The 25,647-nt window shown below is 31.4% G+C and overlaps 3 protein-coding genes across 3 annotated transcripts in view; 1 reads left to right on the top strand and 2 right to left on the bottom strand.

Annotated features, from left to right (window-relative positions):
* LOC139529894 (uncharacterized) overlaps window positions 1–10,798 on the bottom strand; it is an 85,678-nt gene extending 74,880 nt beyond the window's left edge. The window contains exon 1 of the mRNA XM_071325847.1: window positions 10,620–10,798. Within this exon, the coding sequence (XP_071181948.1) occupies window positions 10,620–10,713 (94 nt within the window). The 5' untranslated portion in view covers window positions 10,714–10,798. The remainder of the gene's footprint in view (window positions 1–10,619) is intronic.
* LOC139529887 (cysteine--tRNA ligase, cytoplasmic-like) overlaps window positions 1–25,647 on the top strand; it is a 195,831-nt gene that overhangs the window by 82,505 nt on the left and 87,679 nt on the right. The gene's annotated exons all lie outside the window — the stretch shown is intronic.
* Window positions 13,022–24,420, bottom strand: LOC139529890 (DC-STAMP domain-containing protein 2-like). The gene is made up of 4 exons (XM_071325844.1): window positions 24,224–24,420; window positions 23,117–23,812; window positions 22,319–22,416; window positions 13,022–14,291 (listed from the first exon to the last, which is right to left on the bottom strand). Exons 1-4 carry the CDS (start codon window positions 24,224–24,226, stop codon window positions 13,043–13,045), a joined length of 2,046 nt encoding a protein of 681 aa, XP_071181945.1. The 5' UTR covers window positions 24,227–24,420; the 3' UTR covers window positions 13,022–13,042.

Here is a 25,647-nt window from a genome sequence, read left to right on the forward strand (position 1 = left end):
TTGAGACACGCAATTGAATCATTATTGGAAGAATTTGATATCCTATTTAAAATTATTTGAAAAAATAAACTGGATATCAAATTTTACAATTTTTATTTATTTTTTGAAAGTGTCATTGATTGATGATAAATGAGAAAACATCTTTATTATATTATTGTCGACCTGTTTATGATCATACATGTCCCTGTTATACCTTCAAAGGGTAAAGGTATATAGGTTTATTGGTACATGTAGCGTTTTCAACCATAAATATTAATTAACTCTTCTTCACATTAATACAGGATAAACTGAAGAATTCAAAATAATATTGAATGTTGCCCCCGCCATTTGTCATTGAAAAGACGGAGTAACCAGTACAAATTATATTTAATATCTGGAAACAAATTGTTATATTCATAATATCTAATGAAGCTATGAATTCAGCTTTTAAATATTTATGGTACAATACTTTCTGAACAATAAATCTTAAAGTTATATTGTATCTATACGTTATTGGTCAAGGAGGGAAATTAATGAAAATTATAACATGGTTTGATTGATGCTAACATCAAAATCAGAACCTTTTTGAAAAGTTACATTTCAAAAATGATTTGGAAAATATTGCATTAAGCCTTAGGTTGTGATGTAATCGAAAATCTTACGCCTATCTATCTTAACCAATTTCTTATATGTCAAAAACAAACTTTTCAATTAATGGTTTCTCTTTACTTTCTCGTTTCCATCCGTGGAATGATCAGTACGTATTGTAATTTTGACAATTTCTAAAACATATTGATACATGTTCATCTTTAAACCTTCATAAACATATCTTACGTTGTCCGATAGGGGATCTTTATTGGCCAGATATCGTAAACTGATTCTGAAACAAAGCTATTAAACTTTTACCTTTCAAGGAGATGAAGATCATTTTCTATCTATTTGAGAATTCATAAATTCATCCACGGCTCTCTAAGAAATAGTTTTTGATTAATCGTAGCTCTTTATTTGTCCATTTTTTGTCATCAAACTGACGTTATGACGGGAGATAACATCAGACTTTTTCTGAGGTAGATTAGGTCAAATTGATTTAGAATAGTGTCTAGGAACAGGGATACTATTTCATCCATTGTAAAGACGTATGCCTGATTAAGGACAGTAACGTTGCAGAAAATAGATTACACGCTTTATTGTCTTAATCAGAACATTTATATACAGTTGTCTTCTTGGACATTTGCTTTTGACATCTAATCAGTTAACTTATAACAACAAAAAATGTTGGTTCCTCTTTGGATTCCTTGGTACCAAAATGGATATTAAACAACAGGGAACCAGCTGCTGATATGTCACATTCCTCCCTGTTTTTGATATAAACAGACTAAAAACTATAAATATTCATTATTGACTTTTGTATTTTATTACTTCAAGCTTAGAGAGTTTGGAATAGATAGGTCTGAAAATAACAGAATTTATAAATGATCTTTTTATGTTTTGTAAATGGTCTCTTTTTTTCAGTGTCATTAATCTATGTCTTATAGAATATTTAAAATGATGAAAATATCTTCATGCACTTTGATATGCAGTTACCAAGGACGTTTTGTAACCAAGGATATTGCAGTAGAAAAAAATTTGTTATTGTATTTTATGCTTATCAGGACATGTATAGGATTTAATTTTACGATACTTGAGAAAGATTATTCTTAGCATTAAATGTATCAATCCATTCATGTTATCAGCTATGTAGTACTTTGTTACCAATAGTTTTATCCCGATATACAACATCTTATTTTACATTGCTGAATAACATGCAATGTCACACACAATTCAGGCAACATAAAATTTTTATTTCATTGAATTCTTCTGTCAAAACAATTCCCAAAATAGCAACTAATGTCATGAGTTAGCGTGTAGGTTGTATATGCAGCAAAGAAAAAAAAGCAAAAACATCAACAGATCGGATGTAAAATTGCCACTGGAAATTTATTTCTGCGACCTGGAGGTAGAACCATCATGTGTCTGTCATCTTTCTCTCTAATTAAAACTTATTTCTTCCTTACTGTAAATCTATAAATTGACTGAAGAAAACGAAAGTAATTATTTCCTCAGTGATTAGAACGGAGAGTGTATCACCTGGGTCGCTGTTTTCTGTAAAGGAAGTTTGGCACAAACACACGATTTAATCACAAAATAATAAGTCAAATGACCATCAGGCTGTCTCCGCTATTTCCCGCCAAGGAAATAAACTAAGTATTGATAAATAGAATATTGACTGACCATTCTTGATATTATAGGAAGGGTATGCCTTGTAGCTCAGTAGAATATCAAGTAAAATAATGACTGCTTTCTTTGTTTGTATTTCCTGCTGTAGGCAGGGTGTTCCTGTGCAACAACTCATCAATAGAACCAGTTACAATACCAGTACAAGTCATTAGAGAATTACAGATACCAAACAAAACTATATCACAGTTTATTCCATGGGCTGCCATATTGAAATCTTTGCCTAACAATAAAGGATATGTGAGACAGCAACCTATCAACACAAAAGACAGACTATCTCAATAATTAATGGACAGTTTCTGTATATAACAATTACAGATACCAAAATAACACAACAAAACCTTTTTCAGTTCAACAATAATAAATAGTATCCAGATAAGTATTTCAGAACTTTAAAACATCTAGTATCCCTCCCCCCCCCCCATCCCCCCCCCCCCAAAAAAAGAAGATAGTTTGATTGAACCTGTACATTTCGGTGGTCATACTCATTCGTCAGACTTTTATAAGTATAGTATTGAATGAAAACCTTGGATTCAATACTATACTTATACTTGGATCCCCCGTTACTTGATTTATATTTTACAGAACTCACATATATGATCAATCATTGAGCCCTGTTACATTTACCAAGTTCTTCCCGGAGTAAAGTTTGGAATGATGGGAGATTTCTCTTAATTGTCAGTAGTCACAGAAACTGACGTTGATTGTAGCATAGATCAACATAGACAATCAGCGGATAGAATCGGTCGGAAGGTTATATACAACAATAACAGGAAGATAACGGAATGAATTAAAACACATTGATGATTGTTGGGAGGCTTGATTCAGGATATTACAAGTTTTCATTAGAATGTATTTCTGTAGCAATTGTTCTATTTCTTTAAAAATAAAGATTAAACTTAAAATGCAAATCACTTTTGGTTACAATGTATTTCACTGTTGTCTTATGCAGATAATATTTAGATTTTTATCTAAATTATGAAACTTGTAAATATACAAATATAATGAGTACTTTGTTATTATATCAATATAGTGCACCCAATAATGTGAAATCTGCACTCTTTTTTTAAAGGCAGCTTTATTTATTGAGAAGCTCCACCCTGGGAAATGTCACAGTTAAAACACCCGCGAGTGTACTTCATGTTTCATGTTGCAATTTTCCATAGAATTTCCCACAGCATGTAGCATAGTGCTGTAAACTTGATACTATTGTATAAAACAATTTGTTTTAAAGTCATGACCTGTACTCTTGATGTAAAAATGTGGATCAGATATTATAATGTTGACATAAGAAGTCTGAAAACACATAATAATAAGGCTGTATTAAAACCACTGAGTTTGGCGTTACTTCTAGTGACACAATGGACCATTAACGCATGCTAAGTGTCGACGTCTCTAGTTACCCAGTGGTAATGGTGCAGTGTAGGATATCTGTGTAAATTTCCAAGTCCTAATTGTCAGGAGATTCCAATAGTTTTCACAGAATCGTCGCGACGTGTGAACAAAGATTATTTTTTTATTCAGATAATTCTCTCAATGTATGAACTGAAATGAATTTCTAATCTATTTAGACGGACAACAACGGACTGAAGGTCTTCTCTTTGTTCTCCAGACAGATATTAGTTACGTTCAGATTCCATATTTTTTCATTTAGACTTGACATGGAGATAAAAATATCATTTTTTTGTTAGAAGTGTAAAAGTATGATGCAGTCATTATTCTATTGAATTTGTAAAGGAGGTCATACAGATTTCCTATCTTTATTTCTGCAGGTTTCGTGTCTGGGTTATTTTTGGACTATAGATCTTTATATAATCCTCTGAGGCCATGAGTACTGTAATATGTGCTAAATGTCACCAATAATCCTGAATATGTGTCCCTATTCCTTGATGTTTGTTAGGAAGTGTTTAAAGTTAGACCTCTTAATATCTATGTCTCAAAAAAACAAAAATAAATCCCAAATTTTAAGATATTATTTTTCGGCTCGGTCAGTTTGGCTCTATATATATAATTACTAGTAATAATTATAGCCCTTTAAGAAAGATATTTTATAACAACAACAACAACAACAACAATACTTTATTTATTATAGAAAATGGTGGATCCGTATAATACAAAGGCACTTGGTCCAAATATAAAAAATTAAGTGCAAGTAAAAATAATTATGGTGTGTACGTTTTCTTCTAAATGATATATGACACTAAACCATATCAAAGGTTAAAGATAACTAAGATGTAACCTAATACCACACACATATCTCTCAGACAGACTTTAAAATAATTGTGAAGATATCAGTAGATCCAACTTAATAATGCCATTGTATTTCAGCCTTAGTTCTTTACGTCTGTACTTGAGATGAACTTCATTTAACACCTATTAGAAATATGTAATCTGAAAATGGTTTATGTAATATTACATTTAAATATATTTGTGTCTAGGAAATTTTGATTTATACAGTGATTGGATAGTAATTTTGCAGTGCATATTTTATAGTTTGCTACAAATGCAAACAAACTTGTACATTGACACTTTCACAATGAGTTCGAAAAAATTGTTTATGTTTATCTTTAAAAAAAATGTAAATATAAAAACAATCAAGTAGACAAAAGACAATTGTTTATGAATTGAGGTGTGTTTGGTTTTACATAGTTAAGATCTGTTTGTTTTCTTATTTTTAGAGGCATGTGGGCTAACTAAGGACACTCACTGATGTCATAGCCATTAGATAAAGTTTTATTACAAACATCTGGGCTAAATTCTCCTTAAGAAAATAAATGAATCTGGTAGTCACTGAGATAGAACCTGCTTTTTCTATCAAAACTTTACACAATTTGATTATATCCTCATTTTACCATCCAGCTGTATTTATCCTTACATAATCAAGAAATACAAAGTAATGTTACATTATTTATACACAATCTTTATGTCATTTTACCCAGATTATTTATGAAGGTTTACACAATTAAATGAGAATTATTGGGTGTGATTGTAATGTATAGAAATATTGATTAAGGGGAGGGATAAACAAACAATCAGCTTTGTTATTCCTCTTTTCTGTTAAATCACAAAATTTTAGGAAGGAAATTTGAGTGTGGTTTTGAATATTGTCCTTAAAGACTTTTAAGTGCACCATATACTTAATTACTATATTAAGATTGCTTCAATCAGCACTTCACCAAATGGAACTAAATATACAGCTTTTAGTTCATTCATTTGACTGTAATAAAACACACTCTAAAAATCTTTAAAACCAACAAGATATATAAAGTATATATAATTGAATAACAGGATAGCAGGTGCCCCTTTTTAAATTAAATTTAAATGTGTAGATTTATTCACTTGCTTGACAATAGAAAACCATTAAACAAGGAAAATATTTAATAATTGATTATAATTGTCTAATTTGATTAGTGAATATTATTAACAGAGAGAGATAGGTACTTTAGAAATACTTAAGACACTCCAGTATCACATCAAATACTTCTTCTTATCACTGATAACAAACATATACAGATTCTAAGTATTTTCATGGCTAATATAAAACATCATTTTCTTTTATCTATGTATTAGTGGTTGTACTTAGTGATGTCATGACAATTATTATTTATTTTACAACTGCTTTTAATTGTAAAATGTGTTGTTGGTTAAGTCAATGTAAATATATACTTGATTCATCAACATGTTATATTAATTTATTAGGGGGGATAAGTCTTGAAAATTGAGTATTTCAAATTTTAATATTCATCCCTCTTTCAAAAATTTGTTGAAATTACTTAGAACTCAGATAATATATTACTTTATTTCATATACAGACCTGTTATTTTAAGTATGAAAGTATCCATTTACTGAAAGTGCTATCAAACTGAAATTAAATATTGTTGAGTCTGAGAATGAGATGAATCTATACTTCTCTCATGTCTATATGGATATCTATTGTAATAATTTGTTTATAGGAATCAGTAGACTGTAAAAAGTGAGATGATTGAATTTGTTGTTACAGTAATCTGAAGGGGCACCTGTGTTTCTGTAACATCAGTAACTTAGCTCTACTGGATCAAATCTATATACCTTCTTAATTCTCCTAATATTCATATTTTACTAGTAAAAGTGTTTTTGTGAGAAATTTCTCTGTCGAATTTGACCTGAGAATCTTTTTTACATAATTTACCGAATGACTTCTGTGATTCGTTATATAATCAACCAAATTTTTTCCACAAAAGTAGGGGGCAGGGCCCTCCTGGATCAATCTGTGCTTACTTTATTAAAATATTAAAAGATCATTTCATATGAAATTAACTTTTTATATAGTGTATGTAATGTCATGAAAGTTCTTTTAATAGGGCCTTTTAATTAGAAATAAAATATTCTTATTCTTATTCTTATAGTCATGATGGCTAACATTTTCCTTCTCTTTTAATTTATTTGAATACTTACAGAACTTATAACTAATTATTAAAGATTAATCCTGTCTGGTGTTTTGCAGTTTTGTCTTTTTGTGAATTAAAAGTCACAATAAAGTTCTATAAAAAAATAGCCAATTATCACTTTAAGATCACGATAAAATTCTATAAAAATACGAACATATTATCACTAAGATGTAACCGTTTGTGTGGTCTGGTTTAACATTGGTAATAACCAGAACATTTATTGTAGTTTTATAACATAAATCAAAATCTCCCAATTTTATTTGTGAATCCCCTATGATAACTTTGCCTATCTTAACTGATATATAGTGTATATGTACTGATGATGTTCGTTCCTATGTGGGGTCTTCTAACAAAGCTAATTTAACTAGCAGACATTTAAAAAAAATGCAAACTTTATATGACACGACAGAATTTTTATACACCAAGCAAAAATAAGCTAATTTTGTAAAAGATAAAAAAATTGTCTGAATCATTATTATTAAAACATTTTTTTATTAAAAGCAAACTTTTTATAATGTTTTTGTTACAGTTGGCAAATTGAAGTGAATGTTTCAAGATGTTTATATAGCTATGATAAGTATTGCAACAATTTGGCTCATTGGTACAGGCACAATTACAAATAGTAGCATTAAAAAAAAGGTGATGTGGTATGATTGCCAGTGAAACAAATAATTACACTAAAGTTCAAATGAAGAGGACATAAGCAATTACAGGTAACATTGTACAGCCTTAAATAATGATAAAAACCCGTATCTTATAGTTTACTATGATAGACCCTGTCATGAAAAATGCGAGACTATAGGTTCAATTGAGAAAACTTACAGACTAAATATTAACAAATAGAGTTATGAAAAAAAATATGAAAGACATGATATAACAATAATTGACCACCTGAATTACAGGCTCAAACTTATATGTCCATTGTGATTTAGTGAAAGTGAATTGCTTGTAAGTCTAAGTATTCATTTAAAGTTACTCATTCATAATGGTAAATTTTTATACTTGGAAAAGAAAACAAAAAGTTTATACATTTTTCATGCATTTGATATTAGATTGGATGAAAAATATAAATTGGTTTTATTGTCAAGCAAGTTGTATATAGATTTATACATGCAAATTCATCTTAAGAACAAAAGAACAAAAAACAAAAGCAAAGAAAGTCCCATCGATTTGACGGAAGCTTTCACAAAAAGATTGGTTTTGTGTTACGTTGTCTTTGTATGATTTAAACTCTAAGAAGACTAAGACATACAACAGTTTTTGATTAGTATGTTTTGAAGTCTCAGTTCCCAATTAAAGTCAGCCATACCAGTGTGTAAAACGGAAATGAAGAGTCCTAATGCTGTTACCTTTAATCAAGTCAAACGTTAAAGTTAACGCTAAATTGATCGACGATCCTCCAGTATTTTCCTATTTATTTATCGATTGAGAATATAATCTATTTTCTCTATACAATACCAGGGATATGATCGGGTTGTATGATGTCCTACAGCAAGACTCATGCTACACTCCGGATGCTAAATTGAAATTTTACCGTACAAATTCATACATTTACAACCAACAGGAAACTAATTTTTTAGGACCAGGTGGTTGCGTTATGTGGATTTATTTTCAGTAAGACTATAATTAGGTTGATTTTAGCCATTGATTTTTCATTCAATTTAGAGAGAAAAACAAATAAAAGTATGACATTGGTTATATAGCTATGATGGATGAATGGAGATGAATTTTCCCTTGTTACTTGTAATTTGACTTCCTGAGTAGCATATTTACATATGGTCGGGTTTGAAACCAATAATCAGCATGGTGCTTTTTGAAACCAGTAATAGACATGGTGCTTGGTAGTTAAAATTGGTATGTTTCACTCTTTTAGAAAGGCAAAATCAGGAAAAAATCCGCCATTAGCTATTTTAGACAAAAGAGTTTTTAAAAATTCGAAAACAACTCCTGCTGTTCTGAATTTATCTTCATTCTTTAATAATAAATGCTCAGAGTCAGCTAAAAGTTGTGGCAGCCTAAATGAATTTGAATAAATGGGTAGATACAAAATAAAAGGAACCTTATAACCTGAGACTTGCTAAATGCATTTATGATAAATAAATAGTCAATCTTTGTATATATCCACTGGGTAGAGACAACAACACAAATCATGTTGTTCTTGTTAGTATATGTAATGTTTAGAGAATGATCATTTTCATTGAATATTAAAACAAAGATGATTTTCATTTTGTAAATTCAAGTTACTGGAAATTGGAACTTTTCTTACTATTTTTTTTCTTTTTTGTGTGTCTAAAACTCCATATGAATTTATCATTGATATTTTTTTTGAAAACAATAGTATATTTTGATATGCTGTCAATAGAGACAGTCTCAGATTAAACCCTGATAAGATTGATGACAAACTAACCCTAAGTTTTTAAAAGATTTAGATTATGATGTTGCTTATTCCTTTCGACAGCTAATCACTTAAAGTTAAAATTATATTTTAAATTATTTTATGTTTTGTTTTTTTATTGTAGGTAAGTTAAATGGACAGAAAATGGGAGAATAGAAATGGCTGACAGGTTTGTACTGAGAATTTATTTATATCCAGTTATTCCAGTAGTACTGTAGTATCAAAAATTGCAAATTATTTGACAGTTTGTTATAGGCCTGCAAACATATCTTAAAATCTGATTAAATTGACAAAAATACTGAACACCATGGCAAATCAAAAAAGGTGGAACTCCAAAGACTCTGAGACCTAGATGACCCAGTGTACATGGATGTTCTAAATGTAACCTTATACTCCAAAGATTCTGAGACCTAGATGACCCAGTGTACATGGATGTCCTAAATGTAACCTTATATACTCCAAAGATTCTGAGACCTAGATGATCACCCAGTGTACATGGATGTCCTAACCTTATACTGTCTTTGTAATGTGTCAAAAATAAGCAAACTCCATATCATAAAGTAAGCTATGACATGTCAAAATGTGGAACTATGCATTCAACTGACATGACAAAACAGTCGACATGTTTAAAGGAGAATTTGATAGACATTTCCTTCAGACTTTAGTTTTGCAAATTAAAACATTAATGTGTTAACCTTAGCCCTGTCATTATTTGACAGTATATTTACTTTTAGATTGCTTCAATTTATTCTATTTGCATCTAAAAAACTGTAAATCAATTGGGAACCTATTTTTTGGTTTGTCGTGTTATTGTGTCATTTTAAACCGTTCTATCCAAACATTACCAAGAAACTAAACGTTTGATCAGCACTCTTGAGACTCGTCAGTCCTTATGTGGAATAGAATAACGTTAAAATACATATTTAATCAATAGTCTGCAAAATAATAACAGGTGTAATATTATATTTATGGTTTCCATGGTAATCATTTGTAATTTTTCTAAATAAGGATTCTTTTATTTTTCTGTTGATTATCAGTTATAGATCCTTATATCACCTGCCATTATTTCCAATCTTCAGATTCCTATTATAACTTTAAACCTCTTAGGCTCTACCATAGTGAACAGTTTTCAGTTTAATTTGTCTGTCTTTTGAAGTAATACAAATATTTAAATGTAAATAGATCTAACTATTTGATTAACCATGTTGATAAACATTCAGAAGTATTTGTCAATATTTAAAACTTTACCATGTTTTTTACCCCCAAAATATACCTATTGGCAACTTAGCTTCTTTTTTTATGAGGAAAATTAAGGAAATTAAAACCTGATTTTTTCAGTTAAGTGACTTTGATTAAATGTTGTTTTTTTTTCTTCAAATAATTAACAACATTTCTTCATGATTTGGTTGTCTTTTTTTCTGAATTTTATTTTCTTTTTATTAGGGACAGAATCACAAAACAGTAGTTAAAATTTCCTAATGTAAATAGATTGTTTTTAATAGTTTTAATTGATCCAATTAAATTCCAATTGATGTTGTACTTACACGACAGTGCTTCCCACATGTCATCGTTCCTATTGGGAGTCGTAAAGTCCACAAAACAAAGAATAAACACCAAAAATAATGTGATTAAATCCATCTAGGTAAGGTTTTCCATGTGTATACTACTCTGACATTACAGCATGTGCTTTGTGGATAATTATAGGACAGATTTATACATGCAAACATCTACAACCAATCAGATCGCTTCATATTGTTGACACCTTTAAACACAATGAAAAACATTTAAGCCAGACAGAGTTGTCTCCCATGCAACAGCTTCAGGCTTTAATTTATTAGATTAAGTTTTACTCAAATTTAGATTAGGTACTTTTATTGATGTAGTTTGTGAATTAGTGTTTAAATAATTTGAGACAATGCTTATTACAAATTTTCCTTACATGTTTTTTTTTTAACATGATTTAGAACATACTCACCCCTTCTCGTCCAATGAGAAGTCAGTTTTTTGCCCTCTAATTTTCATAGTACATGGTTTTCCATGCACTATGAAATGCTATACATGAATGACTTTTCATTGTCGGTTAATTATGAAAGTGAACTCTTACTAGTTGCACTAACGAAGTGTTCAATCTCCTAAGGCATTTTCCTTGGGAAAATAGCCTACTGATTAAAGATGAAAGAGCAAAGATTTAAATTAAAAAAAAATGAATTTTGCAAAATTTTATGCATTTGTTAATGGAACACATATATAGAATACACAAAAAAAATTGGTAAGGATAAATAAAATGATATTTATTTAATTTATATACCTTACATTTGAGGGAATTATTGTCTTTTTCTTTCAAAAATACACAATGCCAGACTGCTGATATATAAAGCAAAAGATTGTTTTCGGAGAAACACAATACATTTAAATTTATCAAATAAAAGTAAGCATTTAATGTTGAATGGTCTGAATTCAAATATTCATACAGAGAGTACGTCGATTTATATTTATAAAAAAAAAATCAAATTTCAAAAAGGGGATTTACATAGCATTGTGTTGCTTTTTAAAATAAAAAAAAAATCTAAAGATATATAAGTATTAAATTTTACCTGAAGCAGAAGAAAAACAATTTATCCTTCACAAACTATGTCAGTACTATTTCATTTCATCCATTGAAATGATCATTACATGTACCTATGTTTTATATTTAGTTCATTATAAAAAGTGAACTCTTATTTAGGTTTGACTATTACAATGGGAAGGGATAGTTTTGTAAGGTCACTCGAAAGTGTGAATATGTTCTAAATTGGTCAGACAATACTTGGTCATGTTTTATGAAGATTTAAGCCCTCGGCTTCGCCTTGGGCTTAAATCTTCATAAAACATGACCAAGTATTGTCTAACCTATAAGAAAATATATCATGTACAGGGCTAATCAGAGGGATGTACTTAACTTTGGTCGGATTGTTGTCTCTTTGACACATTCACCATTTCCATTTTCAATTTTGATAAGTGGAAATAGGTTTGTGACTTGAAAATAAAATCTGATACTTTGTTTTGTTATTTAACAAATGCATAGAATCAATTTAATACAAATGGAATATCTGTTAATACTTGATGCATAATATCTTTTTTGCATCTTATGATCTGAAGGCTTGTACAAAGAGAGACAATTCTAATATAACTTGAGTTTCATATTCTTTTTTAGTAAAAAAAAAATTAAATGTTTTGAAATATATGATTATTGCTTGCACTATCAAAGAAATATAATTCTTACAAAGAAATTTCTGTAGTTTTTCCAGTCACCTTCATGCTGTGAAATTTTATTTTGTTTTAATATCGGTGAACTAAATTTTTTTGGAAAGTATGTTTTCTGTAAAAATGCAAAGAAAAAAAGAAGATATACAGTATTTAATGTCTTAATATACAGCTTTCCACATATCGTCGTTGGGCTTCAAAAATGTTGTATATGACTTTTTTTGGCTAAAAATACTTTTGGCACCAATGGTCTGGGCGGGAGGAAATCTTTGGTATTACAAAATAGCATACAGTTAGATCAATCAAAATGTGTGAAATAAGACATATTACAAAATTGCCAATGTCAGTTGTTTGTAAAGTTTGCTTCCAAAATGTTGTATGAAAACTTGAAAATCGTTGTAGAATAGCTTTGGGAAAAAATAATTGTACATTTCTTTATTTCTGTGAAAATAATTTAAGTTCTTGGATAATCCAGAAATGTCAAAGTTTTTATTTCACTGCTATTTACGAAAATGTTCAAGTTCACATACGACATTTTGGAAGAATGCATTTTACCAAATTTTCAAAGCCTGTTTGTGAGATATTTTTTTCTTGAAAAATTTGTAATTTACAACATTTTAGAAGCCCAGCAACGATATATTGTTGAACATGATGTTTAGTCTTGATTAAATCTTAATTATAAAAGTAAAGTAAAAATCAGATATATATAATAAAAGCTGTGCTTTCATTTTCTACAAATAGGACAAATACGTTCAAAATCATAAAAGCATTCCAAACAATATGTTCCATCACAGTCCATGTTTTTACATGCTTGTAATGTACAACTGGACCTTTGATTAGCTCCACAGTTCATACAGAATTTTAGATCTGTTTTTTCCACTTTAAAGCAGGGACATATTGCAGATAACATTTGTTTTACAGACATTCTCTGCTCAGCAATTTTTTGTTTCTTTAATGAGGTAACATGTTGTTTAATGAATGTGTGCCTTCCCTTGCGGTTGTAAAGGATTTTCTTCTGCAGAAAAGCAATACGTTCTTTTTCCTGTTCAGGATAGTAGAAGGCACATATTTTACGATTGTATCTTGCTCCATAGGCTTGCAGTAAAACCAGGAGAAGAGCAGCTGCATAAGCTGAACAAAGAACTGGAATGTCCGTAGCATCTGGGGGTGTAGGACTTGGCAGGCATACAGTTGTATTATAGCTAGCTTCGTATGTGTTTTCAATGTTAATGTTATTTATAAAAGTGTTGATTAAGGTAGCCATTTGTCCTCCTCTGACCTTTAGGTTTATTTTACTTTTTCCAGTGACCTCTACATTTACCTGGCCATACCTGTTTACAAGGAACAATATGTAGAACAGTACGTAATTAAGGAACACAATCAGAGCACTCAGTAACACGTGTAGGAGGAGCTGAGAAATACCCATCAAACTCTGACTTCTTTCTTTTGGAGACATCATGAAGGATGTACTATCTGTGTAGAGTTTCTTTTCCTTCTTTTGAAGAGGTAACACACCCTGTTGTCCTTTCTCTCGTGTTTCAGAATCATAACCCTTAAACTGGGAAGTTATGTAAATGTTATCAAATTCATCCTTGGCCAGATAATTTTTCAAATAAAAAAATGATTGGGTTAGGAGCAACAGAAGGGAAAGAGCTAAAAGTTTGCTCATAATTTCCACGATGTGAGTAAATGTAATTTTCTTGTCTGTCAGAGCGGCATCAACCTCCGCTATCAATTCTTTAGCTGTTTTAGAAGCATTATAAACATTGCCAATCTGAGACTTCTTAATGATGTTCAATTGAAACCATTTATTGACTTCCTTGACCAGATTGACAGCAGATTCGGCTAGTTTCTCAGCTGCATTATCAAGTGTTTTGACTGGTGAACATACAAAGGATGGTTTGACTATAACACAGACCTGTTCTATATCTAGGATTTTACAGATAGGTGTTAAATCTAATCCTGGAACATACCTGCAAAAAATGTGACAGCTACTGTAATTTTTGCTGATTGTTATTTTCCAACAATCAACACATAAACTTTTCATACAGACTAATCATATTGTTTTTGATCTATTGAGTCTTATGATTGATTTTGCACTTGAGAACTATTGAGTTTACCATTGAGAACTATTGAGTTTACCATTGAGAACTATTGAGTTTACCATTGAGAATTATCATACCTCAGTATGTTTTTTTTATACAAAAAATAATGAAATAGTTGTGCTATTTCATTCCACAGACTATATGCCAGTCAATAGTTTTAAAGACTATTACCCCGGTTAATAGTTTCATAATCATCTTTCCCGTGCTTTTTCATCCTTATTTTTCATTGGACAATAATGATGTCATTGACTATTTTGCTTGGCAACGTCAAACTCTAATATTGTAAACGGTATAATCTGTTTGTGTCGATTGTAATTTCACTTACAAGAAGCAATTATAATAGAAAAGAGAGAAAGATCTAAAATATAGGTCCTTATTCACAATATGGGTTCGGTCGTCGTATTCTAAAAGTGAATTTGCGTTTGGTGTACTTAAGCTTAAATTTATCATATGTACGGAAAATTTAACACTACAAGTATTTCTAGTCTTTATTGCAATTAATGAAATATTCACAAATACAAGAAGAACTATAAAAAAAAACCGTATATTTCATCTTGTGCATGCCAAGTTACTAGTATGTGACATTCTTTTTTCTTTTCTTTCAGATGATATGTACACTTGAAAATTAGTTAATTTGGTATATAAAAACACTTAATGACTGTGTTGTTCAGTATAATAAAACACCTAATGACTGGTTGTGCGGGGTAATAGCAAGTTTGTTGTCTCTTCGCATACCAACTATTGCTCTCGGCTTTGCCTCGAGCAATAGTTGGTATCTCAGGGACAACAAACTTGCTATTACCCTCACACCCAGTCAATAGGTGTATACTGTTGAGTTTACCATTGAGAACATTGAGAACTATTGAGTTTACCATTGAGAACTATGAGTTTACCATTGAGAACTATTGAGTTTACCATTGAGAACTATGAGTTTACCATTGAGAACTGTTGAGTTTACCATTGAGAACATTGAGAACTATTGAGTTTACCATTAAGTTTACCATTGAGAACTATTGAGTTTACCACTGAGAACATTGAGAACTATTGAGTTTACCATTATTGAGAACTATTGAGTTTACCATTATTGAGAACTATTGAGTTTACCATTATTGAGAACTATTGAGTTTACCATTGAGAACTATGAGTTTACCATTGAGAACTGTTGAGTTTTCCATTGAGAACATTGAGAACTATTGAGTTTACCATTATTGAGAACTGTTGAGTTTACCATTGAGAACTATTGAGTTTACCATTATTGAGAACTATGAGTTTCGCATTGAGAACTATTGAGTTTACCACTGAGAACATTGAGAACTATTGAGTTTACCATTATTGAGAACTATTGAATTTACCATTATTGAGAACTATTGAGTTTACCATTGAGAACTATTGAGTTTACCATTGAGAACTATTGAGTTTACCATTGAGAACTATGAGTTTACCATTGAGAACTGTTGAGTTTACCATTGAGAACATTGAGAACTATTGAGTTTACCATTATTGAGAACTGTTGAGTTTACCATTGAGAACTATTGAGTTTACCATTATTGAGAACTATGAGTTTCGCATTGAGAACTATTGAGTTTACCATTGAGAACTATTGAGTTTACCATTGAGAACTATATGAATATTTTCTTCTAAAAAGAGGGGGAGATTTGTTTTGATTTATCTTGAATTAAACTAGAGGCTCTAAAGAGCCTGTGTCGCTCACCTTGGTCTTGTGCATATTAAACAATGGACACGGATAAATTCATGACATAATTGTGTTTTGGTGATAGTGATGTGTTTGTAGATCTTACTTTACTGAGCATTCTTGTTGCTACAATTATCTCTATCTATAATGAACTTGGCCCAGTAATTACAGTGGAAAATATTTTCTAAAAATTTACAAAAATTTATGAAAAATGTTAAAAATTAACTATAAAGGGCAATAACTCCTGAAGGGGTCAATTGACTGTTTTGGTCATGTAAACTTATTTGTAGATCTTATTTTGCTGAACGTTATTGCTGTATACAGTTTATCTCTATCTATAATAATATTCAAGATAATAACAAACAAGAGGCTCTCAAGAGCCTGAATCGCTCACCTGAATTTTTTTGGTTTAATCTCTCATCAATGATTATTTTGGCTTTTCAATTTATTTAAATGTTCTTTGAATCGTCCTATTTTCTTCAAAAGCAAAAAAAAATAATTTTCTCCTATGTTCTATTTTAGCCATAGGAGCTATGTTTCTTGACATACAAGGAAATGAAATATAAAATTTATACTAGATACTCTGAAACTCTGAAACTCATTTAGCCTAAGTTTGGCTGAAATTGATACAGCAGTTTCAAAAGAGAAGATTTTTTAAAGTAAGTCAACATGATGAACAAATTGTGAAAAAAATCTTTCAAGGGCAATAACTCCTAAAGAGGTCAATTGACAATTTTGGTCAAATTGACTTATTTGTAGATCTTACTTTGCTGATCATTTTTGCTGTTTACAGTTTATCTTTATCTATAATAATATTCAAGATAATGACCAAAAACTGCAAAATTTCCTAAAAAATTACCAATTAAGTGGCAGCAACTCAACAATTGGATGTTTGATTCATCTGAAAATTTCAGGGCTGATAGATATTGACCTAATGAACATTTTTACTCCATGTCAGATTTGCTCTTAATGCTTTCGTTTTTGAGATATAAGCCAAAAACTGCATTTGACCCCTATGTTCTGTTTTAAGTAACGGCGGCCATGTTTTTTGACGGATCAAAAATCAAAGCACACACATTGTGCAGGATAATCTAAGGAACAATCATGCTAAGTTTTAACCAAATCCATTCAGTAGTTTCAGAGGAAAAGATTTTTTAAAGTTAGCAAATATGATGAACAAATTGTGAAAAATTGTCATTAAAGGACAATAACCCCTTAAGGGGTCAATTGACAATTTTGGTCATATTAACTTATTTGTAGATCTTACTTTGCTGATCTTTTTTGCTGTTTACAGTTTATCTTTATCTATAATAATATTCAAGATAATGACCAAAAACTGCAAAATTTCCTTAAAATTACCAATTAAGTGGCAGCAACCCAACAATGGTTTGTTTGATTCATCTGAAAATTTCAGGGCTGATAGATCTTGACCTAATGAACATGTTTACCCCTTGTCAGATTTGCTCTAAATGCTTTCGTTTTTGAGATATAAGCCAAAAACTGCATTTGACCCCTATGTTCTATTTTAAGTAACGGCGGCCATGTTTTTTGACGGATCAAAAATCGAAGCGCACATTTTGTGCAGGATATACTAAGGAACAATCATGTTAAGTTTCATTCAAATCCATTCAGTAGTTTCAGAGGAGAAGATGTTTGAAAAATTGTTAACGACGACAGACGACGACGACGACGACGACGACGACGACGTCGACGACGACGGACGCCAAGTGATGAGAAAAGCTCACATGGCCTTTTAGGCCAGGTGAGCTAAAAACGGCAAAATTTCCTTAAAATTACCAATTCAGGACAGTAACCTAACAACGGGTTGTCCGATCCATCTGAAAATTTCAGGACAGATAGATCTTGACCTGATAAACACTTTCACCGCGTCAGATTTTCTCTTAATGCTTCGGTTTTTGAGGTATAAGCCAAAAACTGCATTTTACCCCTATGTTCTATTATTAGCCGTGGCAGCTATTTTGGTTGATTGGCCAGGTCACGCCACACATTTTTTAAACAAGTTACCCCAATGATGATTGTGGCCAAGTTTAGTTTAATTTGGCCCAGTAGTTTCAGAGAAGAAGATTTTTGTAAAAGATTACTAAGATTTACGAAAAAATGGTTAAAAATTGACTATAAAGGGCAATAACTCCTTCAGGGGTCAACTGACCATTTTGGTCATGTTGACTTATTTTTGTAAATCTTACTTTGCTGAACATTATTGCTGTTTACAGTTTATCTCTATCTATAATAATATTCAAGATAATAACCAAAAACAGCAAAATTTCCTTAAAATTACCAATTCAGGGGCAGCAACCCAACAACGGGTTGTCCGATTCATCTGAAAATTTCAGGACAGATAGATCTTGACCTGATAAACACTTTTACCGCAGTCAGATTTTCTCTTAATGCTTCGGTTTTTGAGGTATAAGCCAAAAACTGCATTTTACCCCTATGTTCTATTATTAGCCGTGGCAGCCATTTTGGTTGATTGGCCAGGTCACGCCACACATTTTTTAAACAAGTTACCCCAATGATGATTGTGGCCAAGTTTAGTTTAATTTGGCCCAGTAGTTTCAGAGAAGAAGATTTTTGTAAAAGATTACTAAGATTTACGAAAAAATGGTTAAAAATTGACTATAAAGGGCAATAACTCCTTCAGGGGTCAACTGACCATTTTGGTCATGCTGACTTATTTGTAAATCTTACTTTGCTGAACATTATTGCTGTTTACAGTTTATCTCTATCTATAATAATATTCAAGATAATAACCAAAAACAGCAAAATTTCCTTAAAATTACCAATTCAGGGGCAGCAACCCAACAACAGGTTGTCCGATTCATCTGAAAATTTCAGGACAGATAGTTCTTGACATGATAAACACTTTTATCTCATGTCAGATTTGCTCTAAATGCTTTGGTTTTTATACGACCGCAAAATTTGAAAAATTTTTCGTCGTATATTGCTATCACGTTGGCGTCTGCGTCGTCGTCGTCGTCGTCGTCCGGCGTCCGAATACTTTTAGTTTTCGCACTCTAACTTTAGTAAAAGTGAATGGAAATCTATGAAATTTTAACACAAGGTTTATGACCACAAAAGGAAGGTTGGTATTGATTTTGGGAGTTTTGGTCCCAACATTTTAGGAATTAGGGGCCAAAAAGGGCCCAAATAAGCATTTTCTTGGTTTTCGCACTATAACTTTAGTTAAAGTTAATAGAAATCTATGAAATTTTGACACAAGGTTTATGACCACAAAAGAACGGTTGGGATTGATTTTGGGAGTTTAGGTTTCAACAGTTTAGGAATTAGGGGCCAAAAAAGGGCCCAAATAAGCATTATTCTTGGTTTTCGCACAATAACTTAAGTTTAAGTAAATAGAAATCAATGAAATTTAAACACAATGTTAATGACTACAAAAGGAAGGTTGGTATTGATTTTGGGAGTTTAGGTCCCAACAGTTTAGGAATTAGGGGCCAAAAAGGGACCCAAATAAGCATTTTTCTTGGTTTTCGCACCATAAAGTTAGTATAAGTAAATAGAAATCTATGAAATTTAAACACAAGGTTTATGACCATAAAAGGAAGGTTGGTATTGATTTTGGGAGTTTTGGTCCCAACAGAATAAGGGGCCCAAAGGGTCCAAAATTAAACTTTGTTTGATTTCATCAAAATTGAATAATTGGGGTTCTTTGATATGCCGAATCTAACTGTCATGACTGTGTATGTAGATTCTTAACTTTTGGTCCCGTTTTCAAATTGGTCTACATTAAGGTCCAAAGGGTCCAAAATTAAACTTAGTTTGATTTTGACAAAAAATGAATCAGTTAGGTTCTTTGATATGCTGAATCTAAAAATGTACTTAGATTCTTGATTATTGGCCCAGTTTTCAAGTTGGTCCAAATCGGGGTCCAAAAACTTTGTTTGATTTCATCAAAAATTGAATAAATGGGGTTCTTTGATATACCAAATCTAACTGTGTATGTAGATTCTTCATTTTTGGTCCTGTTTTAAAATTGGTCTACACTAAAGTCCAAAGGGTCCAAATTTAAACTTAGTCTGATTTCAACAAAAATTGAAATCTTGGGGTTCTTTGATATGCTGAATCCAAAAATGTACTTAGATTTTTTATTATGGGCCCAGTTTTCAAGTTGGTCCAAATCAGGATCTAAAATTATTATATTAAGTGTTGTGCAATAGCAAGTCTTTTCAATTGCACAGTATTGCGCAATGGCAAGAAATATCTAATTGCACAATATTGTGAAATAGCAAATTTTTTTTTAATTAGAGTTATCTTTCTTTGTCCAGAATAGTAAGCAAGAAATATCTAATTGCAAAATATTGTGCAATAGCAAGATTTTTTTTTAATTGGAGTTATCTTTCTTTGTCCAGAATCAACTTAAATCTTTGTTATATACAATATACAATGTATATTCACTTTTTACTACCAACTGATAAATTATAATAAATAAGATTCAGTGATTACAAGCAGTTTTTTTTACATCTTAATATTTTATGATGTATTTAAATGAGTAGTTATTGTTGCAAACTCCATTAGAAATTTTAATTGAGATTAGTTTTGGAATAAGGGAAAGGGGGATGTGATTAAAAAAATTGGGTTCAATTTTTCTCATTTGAAATTTCATAAATAAAAAAGAAAATTTCTTCAAACATTTTAATGCCCCACCTACGATAGTAGAGGGGCATTATGTTTTCTGGTCTGTGCGTCCGTCCGTCTGTCCGTTCGTTCGTCCGTCCGTTCGTCCGTCCGTCTGTCCCGCTTCAGGTTAAAGTTTTTGGTCAAGGTAGTTTTTGATGAAGTTTAAGTCCAATCGACTTCAAACTTGGTACACATGTTCCCTATGATATGATCTTTCTAATTTTAATGCCAAATTAGAGTTTTTACCCCAATTTCACGGTCCACTGAACATGGAAAATGATAGTGCGAGTGGGGCATTCGTGTACTGAGGACACATTCTTGTTTTGAGAGGATTAATATTCAACAGCATAGTGAATTGCTCTAAGAGAAAACAAAAATTTTAAGTTCATTAGAACACATTCATTCTGTGTCAGAAACCTATGCTGTGTCAACTATTTAATCACAATCCAAATTTAGAGCTGAATCCAGCTTGAATGTTGTGTCCATACTTGCCCCAACCGTTCAGGGTTCAACCTCTGCGGTCGTATAAAGCTACGCCCTGCGGAGCATCTGGTTGAGTTATAAGCTAAAAACTGCATTTTACCCCTATGTTCTATTTTTTGCCATGGCGGCCATATTGGTTGGTTGGCCGGGTCACGCCACACATTTTTAAAACTAGATATCCCAAAGATGATTGTGGCCAAGTTTGGATTAATTTGGCCCAGTAGTTTCAGAGGAGAGGATTTTTGTAAAAGATTACTAAGATTTACGAAAAATGGTTAAAAATTGACTATAAAGGTCAATAACTCCTAAAGGGGTCAACTGACCATTTTGGTCATGGTGACTTATTTTTTAAATCTTTCTTTGCTGAACATTATTGCTGTTTACAGTTTATCTCTATCTATAATAATATTCAAGATAATAGCCAAAAACAGCAAAAATTCCCTAAAATTACCAGTTCAGGGGCAACAACCCAATAACGGGTTGTCCGATTCATCTGAAAATTTGAGGGCAGATAGATCTTGACCTGATAAACAATTTTACCCCATGTCAGATTTGCTCTAAATGCTTTGGTTTTTGAGTTATAAGCCAAAAACTGCATTTTACCCTTATGTTCTATTTTTAGCCATGGCGGCCATCTTGGTTGGTTGGCCGGGTCAAGCCACACATTTTTTAAACTAGATACCCCAATAATGATTATGGCCAAGTTTGGTTTAATTTGGCCCAGTAGTTTCAGAAGAGAAGATTTTTGTAAAAGTTAACGACGACGGACGACGGACGCCAAGTGATGGGAAAAGCTCACTTGGCCCTTAAGTCAGGTGAGCTAATAAAAATTAACCTATGCACCAAAAATATTTCCTGATGCAAATAAAGATATTGAAAATTGTTAAAATGATGAAAGTTTAGTCAAATGAAATGTAAATATTGTAAGAAAATATATTGATACAACACATACAGAAGTAGAATCTAAGTTCAGGAAAGTTTGAAAATGACCTTAGTTTAACCCCAACAATAGAGAAATAAATCAAAGCTCTGTGAGACATGTAGGACTACTAATGATACTTACTTCTTTACATCATTAAGTGTATTCTTACAAGCACTGTATGCTTTGTTGAGCTCCCTCACACAGTCATAATACACACCATTCATTACTCTATCACACTCCTGTAAATATATAAAGTAGGACTTAATACATAGGTATCTGAATACTTATTGTTATTTACACTGCAGGATGAATGTACAAAATGTTAAAATACCAAAAATGTTGAAGTCAAAGATGATTTTTTTCAAAATCACAATCTACTATTATAACTTTTCTGGAGGCTTTCACTGAATAACTATTCTACATGTGAAGCAATCAGTTTACCACTTATTATTTTACTTGTGAATCTGAATACACTGTAACACTGGCTTATTATTTTACCTCTGAAACTTTACATATTTGACTTTTTATTTCTGCACAACTTACTTACTAGCTATATTAAGTTTACCTGTGAAGCTGTTTATTATGCTCCACTAGTATCCACTGCCTCACTGGACACTGGCTTTCAATTTACTATGTTACAAAATATCAACTTCATCACTGAATAACTATTTTACCTGTGAAGCAATATCAATTTCATTCCTGACTTACTTCTTTACCTGTGAATCTATATTATCTTCATCCTAGACTTACTATTTTACCTGTGGAGCTCAGGCCACACTCATCATACTGACTTACTATTTTACATGAGAGCTGAAGACACTCGATACACTGACTTACTATTTTACCTGTGGAGCTCAGGCCACACTCATTATACATTATACTGACTTACTATTTTACATGAGAGCTGAATACACTCAACACACTGCCTAATTATTTTACCTGTGAAGCTGTATCCAGTGCACCACTCACTAACTTGACACCATTTTTAACAGCAACAAGAGCTTTATAAATTGGTCCTATGGCTTTATCTATTGCTGTTCCTAACCTCTTTATATCCTCTGCCTGTTTACCTAAAGCTTCCTTAATCTGCTCTATTGGTACCTGGAGCTGTTGTCTGAGAGAGTGTGACTGATTCTGAAAGAGTTCAGTACTACAGGCCATACTTCTTGACACTTCTGAAGTGTTTATAGAGATGTTTTTGATTGGTCTTGATAACAGGAGTCCCAATATAACTGCCAAGATGGCTACCCTTCCTCTACCAGTAAATAGACTAGGAATCATCAATACCACAATACAGCGGACATGGACAGATAGTGCTAGACCTAGACATGCTAGGGCTGTGACTCCAATAGATATATACCCAGCTATATCCAAGGCAAAACCAAAACTGTAGATTAGCAGAACAAACAGTATTCCACCTGTCAATATTCCAGAGAAGATACCAAATATAGCCTTTAGGCAGGTGAATGTATGGCGGTCACTTTTAAATAGTTTGTCAGGAAATGTATGGTGGTTACTTTTAAATCTTATGGCATCATTGTATGAGGGTGGGTCGTCAGCCTTTCTCTTGATAGATTGAAGTTTCAAACTCCCTGGTGTTTTGTCTGCATGTGTCATTCTCAGTTTCCTTTCTGTCTGTACAAAAAAAACCAAGACTTTTTACTCTTTGTCAAGTTGAACCAACTTTAGCTTTATGTTTTTAGATTTTCTGGTTTCTTCAAATGATATTTACTCAACCATAATAAAAAAAAAAAATTTTTTAAATATAATTAGATGGAAAGTATTTAGAAGAAAAGCCTTTACTATTTTTCAATTTCTTTCTTCCTTAGCAATAACCATTTAAACTTTACAGCTTGCCATATTACTAACTTGTACATATGATTTAAGATTTCTATAACTGTCCCTATATGTCTATTTCTGGTAATTTATTGTTGTAAGCTTGCCATCTTTTCTTGCTTTATGTTATACCCTTATCTCTTTTTGGTAAGGTAAAATCAAATAAAATGAAATTTAATAAAAAATAAAATAATAAAAAAACCAGCTTACCATATGAAGCAGTTTAAACTGCAGGAAAAACTTTAATGTTATATATGAATATTCATGTTCAGTCAAACAGTGTATGTATATTGATGATCAGTGAAATTCAGGAAATAGACAATTATATTAATGACCATGTAACATAAGGTCATGTGAAATGATTAACAGTATTACAATTAATATTAATTATTATTCCAAATAAAGCATTGTTATAGTCACACATGAGTTCTTTGGTCCAGGATGATGGAAAAATTACTAATTGGCACTCATACCATATCTCCTTAATATTATATTGAAATCATACGTTGATTTTTTCACACATAACCTAATATGTACTCTGGATAGAATTGGATAAAAAAATCAGGTTTTTACATGCTATTATGGCTATGCTATTTATGGGTGATATCACAGAATTAAAATATGAATCATATTTTTTTTTACAGATATTACTGATCAATCAAAAACAATTTATCAGACAAAGTCAAACTTTATGTAAAAAATGCCTAAACAGTTCACAAATATATTTGTAATGAATTATCACCAGGAAAAAATATTTGATATTTTACTATAATAATTTATGTCAATGTCACACATATAATTTGGTTTGAATACATACTATACATAGGCAACTTTTCCAGAAATATATTGCGTTCCCTTTGTCAGAAAACTGAAATGAGGATAAGTAATGTCATGGCCAAACAAAGATAAAACCTTAAACATTTCTCCATCTTATGGGATTAATTTTATGTAAATGGGCCATGTAGTTATTTGTAATAGTTTTTCAAAAAATATTGGTTTTTAGTTTAAGTGATTGGACATTATTTGAGTGGGAATTAACTTTTGTCCAATGACTGTATATTGCAGTAGTATTTTAAGGATGTCTGCTGGTCATGTTTTTGAATTCTTGTCATATTTTCGATTTTCTCAGGTGTTATCCATACAAATGTATTAAAATATTTTTTACACGAGACCCCACTTTTGTCTTCATAAATCTGTTCAATAGATCATTGATGACCATTTGAATTTTTGTCATGAAATCCTTGTTATTTTTTCTTGGTTTAAAGGGTAAAAAACAATTCCAATGTTAACAAATAGTAAAGTCTGAAGAAAACCCTTTTCCCGCCATTTTCTAAATGTCTCGTATTTTGAAAACTACACACGAGACTATCGATTTTATTACTTCATTTTTTTTAAATATCAAAGTTGTTTTCATTTTAAGCAATCACACGAAATCCTTGTTATTTTAAATTAGAGCAGCAGACATCCTTAAAACTGTACTTGAAACAATGACAAGGGTAAACAGTTTTAAACCATTGCTTTGACTTAAGCCTATTCATTAACAATGGTTTTTAAACCAAAATTCAATCATGATGAGTAAAAAGTAGAGGAGATATTCAGGGATGATTCCAGGTGTTTTCAAATGGGTCCCTTGA

The sequence above is a fragment of the Mytilus edulis genome, chromosome 7 (assembly GCF_963676685.1).
Source record: "Mytilus edulis chromosome 7, xbMytEdul2.2, whole genome shotgun sequence".
NCBI lineage: Eukaryota > Metazoa > Mollusca > Bivalvia > Mytilida > Mytilidae > Mytilus > Mytilus edulis.